Source organism: Phalaenopsis equestris, unplaced genomic scaffold (genome assembly GCF_001263595.1).
Source record: "Phalaenopsis equestris unplaced genomic scaffold, ASM126359v1 Scaffold000002, whole genome shotgun sequence".
Taxonomy (NCBI): Eukaryota; Viridiplantae; Streptophyta; class Magnoliopsida; order Asparagales; family Orchidaceae; genus Phalaenopsis; species Phalaenopsis equestris.
This window is the reverse complement of record NW_018164444.1, coordinates 73,920,860-73,925,580: the sequence shown is the minus strand read 5'-3', so window position 1 is coordinate 73,925,580 and position 4,721 is coordinate 73,920,860. Positions and strand designations below refer to the sequence as shown.

The 4,721-nt window shown below is 33.6% G+C and overlaps 1 protein-coding gene across 3 annotated transcripts in view; it reads right to left on the bottom strand.

The window, feature by feature from the left end:
- LOC110027960 (protein NSP-INTERACTING KINASE 3-like) overlaps positions 1-4,147 on the bottom strand; it is a 6,938-nt gene extending 2,791 nt beyond the window's left edge. The window contains exons 1-8 of one of the 3 annotated variants that reach the window (XM_020729632.1): positions 3,373-4,147; positions 2,970-3,102; positions 2,818-2,889; positions 2,542-2,697; positions 2,016-2,087; positions 1,817-1,876; positions 1,283-1,377; positions 1,021-1,188 (exon numbers count right to left, since the gene is read on the bottom strand). In XM_020729632.1, coding sequence (XP_020585291.1) covers positions 1,021-1,188; positions 1,283-1,377; positions 1,817-1,876; positions 2,016-2,087; positions 2,542-2,697; positions 2,818-2,889; positions 2,970-3,102; positions 3,373-3,493 — 877 coding nt within the window. In that variant the 5' untranslated portion in view covers positions 3,494-4,147. Of the gene's footprint in view, positions 1-1,020; positions 1,189-1,282; positions 1,378-1,816; positions 1,877-2,015; positions 2,088-2,541; positions 2,698-2,817; positions 2,890-2,969; positions 3,103-3,356 lie in introns of all 3 variants that reach the window. The other 2 variants (XM_020729640.1, XM_020729648.1) reach the window with 2 other exon arrangements.
- Between the last annotated feature and the right edge of the window lie 574 nt (positions 4,148-4,721).

Here is a 4,721-nt window from a genome sequence, read left to right as displayed (position 1 = left end):
TATATATATATATATATGTATATGTGTGTGTGTGTATATATATATATGAGAATGAGTAGTAGTAATAATAATAATGTTAGCATATCTTTGAAACTGCATTTGTTCTAACTTCATAATTCACTAAGATGTAAAATCTTTCAAACTACTCAAACTATTACAAAATATTTCTAATTTTTCCATAAGCAACAATCAAACATGGATTTAGATAGGGGCACTTACGTACATACCACATAATTCTCGAGTATTTACATATTTTGCACTTGTACTTTCATATTTACATGCATAGCACTCAATTTTTTAACATCAAATAAAAAATATCCTTGTTAATAACATTTTAAAAATCAAATGTGTCTGTTCATGCATAGATTTATGATACCAAATTATCATAAATGTAAATATAAAGGTTTAGATGTTAGATATGTAAAATTTCCTTTTAACTTGCTAAGGATATCATCTGCCATATTAAGAGAGCTCTAAATTTGCAAAGAAATTTATCTCCATATGACCTAACATTAAGAGCCTTAACCAAATATGCTGTTATGCGAAAAAAGAAAATAGAGAAGAAGAAATAGTTTAGCATTTACAGTAAAGATATTTAGAAAATGTCACCACATTAAAAAAAAATTTGTTCAAACAAAATTTACATTATGATTATGACCATATTAAAATCTTGAGGGCAAGAGATCATGCTTTGTGCGTTCAACAACCCTAACTTAAAGTATTAGAAATTGATATTCCGACCCTTCTCTAGAATGACAAGAAGTTAGGTTATCCACCCTACTGCCAGAAGATCTTTGTCTTCATTTTTTCTTTGATCCTTGATTTTAATCTCATTTTAGCTTTCTAACCTGCTCCTGCTTTATATTCCTTTTCTTGCAACAATTATGTCTTGGTTTACATTAATATTTGCGTTATAAGGGCACTTGTGTTACATTTTGAGTTTCCTATAAATTGTACTCATCGTTTCATAATATGCATTGAAACTGAATTTAAATTCATATGACAGGGAGGGAATCAAACCATTCAAGTCGAAGAAAATTTGTTGATTGTAGTGAGAATGCCACCATAGAAACATCGCAACCACAATAACTACGATCAAGAGAGATCCAATGCTTGCGGCGAATGCAACGATTATTTGTCGGCTTCTCACCCCTCCATGCTGTGATTGAGCTGAGAAATCCAAGATGCCTATATTTATTAGCATAGTCATGAATATAAATTACCAAATTTAAAAAAAAAGCTCCTTATAGAGTGAAGCAAAACATTAATAATGTTCAAATACCATTTAGATCATTTGGAGGATACGAAATTTGATCCAAAGACACAGAAGAACAGTTGCTCGAGTTATTCCCGCATATTAAAGGATTTCCAACAATGCTGCCAAACATTCAAGAACAGTGTCATTGTCAGGGAATTGAAATAGCTTTATGTATGATGATCGAGTAATAAGCTCGTGTATGATTACTTTTTTATTAGACTAAAAAAAAAATAGTCAAATAACCTCCATTTTGGAGACATGATGATAAATGAAAAGAATGAAATCAGTCTCCTCAAATTTGTGTTCACTCTTTTTATCTTCCCCGTACGAAATCTAGAGTTGCCAGCGAACGCGAATATACATTTTATATGTTACCGACACCCACAAATTGCCATGCATCGTGATCCCAATAACGGGGTTGTAACAATCATATGCTCAATGATATCATTTCAAGTCTACAAATTAAAGTATTTCATTGAGACTGATGATTTTGATCATGACAATAATGCATGCAAATAATAGCAGTAGGGACAAGTAAACAGGCAAGGTATCATATACCTAAATGTCCTTGCTGAAAATTTTGGTAAAGGACCGCTCAGATTGTTGAATGAAATATCCCTACAGCAGCATAAATAAGGGCCACTTCATAAGATTCCTAGTGAGAATTTAGAAATATAAACTGCTAAAACATATGAAAAAACTGTGCATGGAAGAGAAAACAGAAAGGGATGTGAAAGAGGGTAATATTAACACATACAGCAAAGTGAGCCCTTTGAGGTTCGACAATGAATCCGGGCAGGGTCCAGACAGGCTGTTGTTGTTCAGCCGCCTAAATTGTTCGTGGTAGAAGAAATAATAAGAAGTTTTCAATAAAAAAATTAATCATTACAAATCAGAATTAATAAAAAAAACACTAAGTTATGGTGTCAAAAGCTAATAATCTAATGCTTATGAAAAGAGAAAAATGTCAAAATCATCCTTCGACTCTTTGCAATTAGTCATTTCAGTCCCAGGGCCTATTAAAACATCAATGTAGTTCCCAGACTGTTTTATATAGCTGAAATAGTCCCAACAGAGGACTGTTGCAGCCCCAACTTAAAGAGCCTAAGGCTTAATTTTGACACTTCTATACACTTTGGAACCAAAATGATTCCATATATATATTTATAGGACAATCTTTACACTTTATTCTTTATGAAAATGTTCATTGGCAGCCACTATAAACAAGTTTCACATAGCACGATGATACAGCTGGGCAATTTAACATGTGGGATGAATCTTACAGGTAATTCAGATTATTCAGTTCTCCCAAGGAATCCGGTATGTTTCCATTGAACTGGTTATTGGAGAGGTCCAGCGTCTGAAGTTTATTCAGCTTTCCAAAAACAGCTCCAAAAACAGAAGGAATAGCTCCTGAAATTGCATTATTCTGCAGCAGCCTATAAGAAAATAACAAAAAAATATTTATATAAAAAAAAAAGTGATATCCCTTCCCAAAATATAGACTTGAATAAATACAAAGATTTCAATTTGATGAGGGAAACGATGAGTCAGCTTACACAGATTGCAGATTTGTTAAATTACCAATCCCATGCGATAAAGTGCCAGACAAGCTTTGACTGGGAAGGCCCCTACCATGGTGAATTATCATCAACATATTCAGAAAAGATAATGGATTTCCCCTTCAAAATATGGACGCCATGAAACTTACAGAGCAGAGACATATCCATCAGGGGAGCAGGTGACCATCCTCCAGCTACATGGATCCACCGAGTTTGTGTCCCAATTCTCCAGAACATTATATGGGTCTTTTAGCTCCATCTTTATAGCCATCAATGCAACAACTATAATGGAGGAAGATAGAGATCAAATATACCAAAATGTTCCGCAATGTAAAAGTTCATGAAAAGAAAGCCATTTGAAGACACACATCTGTTCTGCCATTTAATTTTCTCTAAAATGCTCAAATAATTGAAGAAAGAAGAGCAAAACTCCAAAAAAGAACACATTTTGATCTATACTAATGCTTGAAGCTAGAATAGAAGAGAGATGAAAGAACAAGAAGTCATGATAATGACACGAGGATGGAAAAGCCAACCTCAAGAGCTACCCACCTTCATAGTTTATACCAGAAGGCGAAAGAGAGGAATAAGCCACATTCAAACAAAGCACCAGTGGAACAAAGCTTAGCGCCCAGTACGAACAAAAGCCCCGGAAAATCTTGCTTTCTTTCATACTCACTTAACTAAACTTCCAACTCTCAAAGTAATCCTTCAAAAGCTGCAGATTACTGAAATGGAATCCGGAAGAAAAACCCGCACCTGCTAATAAACTTGCGGAAGAAGCAACAGAGAAACTTCTTCTTTAATCCAAGAGAAATCATCACTCTCAGCAAGGATAGCAAACAAAGGAGCCATCTTTCCAACCAAACTCCATCTACAGACCTCCCAATAACCAGAACCCAGATGCAAAATCCAACCTTTATCCGGTTAAAGGAATAAAATCGTACCCAACAAAGCTCAACAGCCCAGATCAGCCAAAAGCCCCAATATCCTCTCCTCCACTGAAACTTTATCCTCTCACCACCATTCCAGTGAAACCCAGGAATGGTAAGAGATCAGTAAAGGAGAGAGCTTTAAGTAGAAGAAAGACAATCCTCACTCTCCTTTTGGTTTTGGCCTCCTATCGTTTTGTCTCTCTGCGGTTTAACAAAGTCTGGGAAGATAAAACATTCGTTAATTAATAGCTGCGGTTTTGCGGATTAAATTCCTCAGAACGGAGCAGAGCTTCCTCGCCTGTAAAGCAGCATCCCGCGCCGAAGACATACACTCAAAAGAGCCAATGGAAACTGCCAAAGAACACACGGATGCTCATGCTTTGTTTACTCCAAAAGAATATAATAAATGGAGTAATTTATCGGGGCAAAAATAGAGAATATACCACTATAAATGAAGTTGATTTCTTTTTTGGGAAATTCACATACACATCACCTATTTTCTATGTATTTACATATCTAACTCCTAAAATTTGATATTTATAATTAGTTGCCATAAACCTATGTATGAAAACATGTATCTTACTTTTAAAAAGATTGTGATGGCTGTATATTTTATGGGATTTTAGAGATTTGAGCGATGAATATAAATATGAATTTTTCGGTGTTACATATGTAAATATACGAGTATTTGTGTGGTATGTATTTAAATGCCCTTTTTTCACCTGCCTCTGCTACCTTCCCAGATGATATATTAAGAAAACATTTTAAAAGATTTATATATATATATACTTTTAAACTTTTATAATAATTCAATATTATAAGATTTTTTAGTATATTTATCTTATTAGAATAATAAGTTTATTTAATTCATATAATAATTATAATATATTTTGATTTTTTTAATATATATTATAATATTTTGTTCATTAATTATTTGAATGAGATGATAAGAGAGTATTATATTTT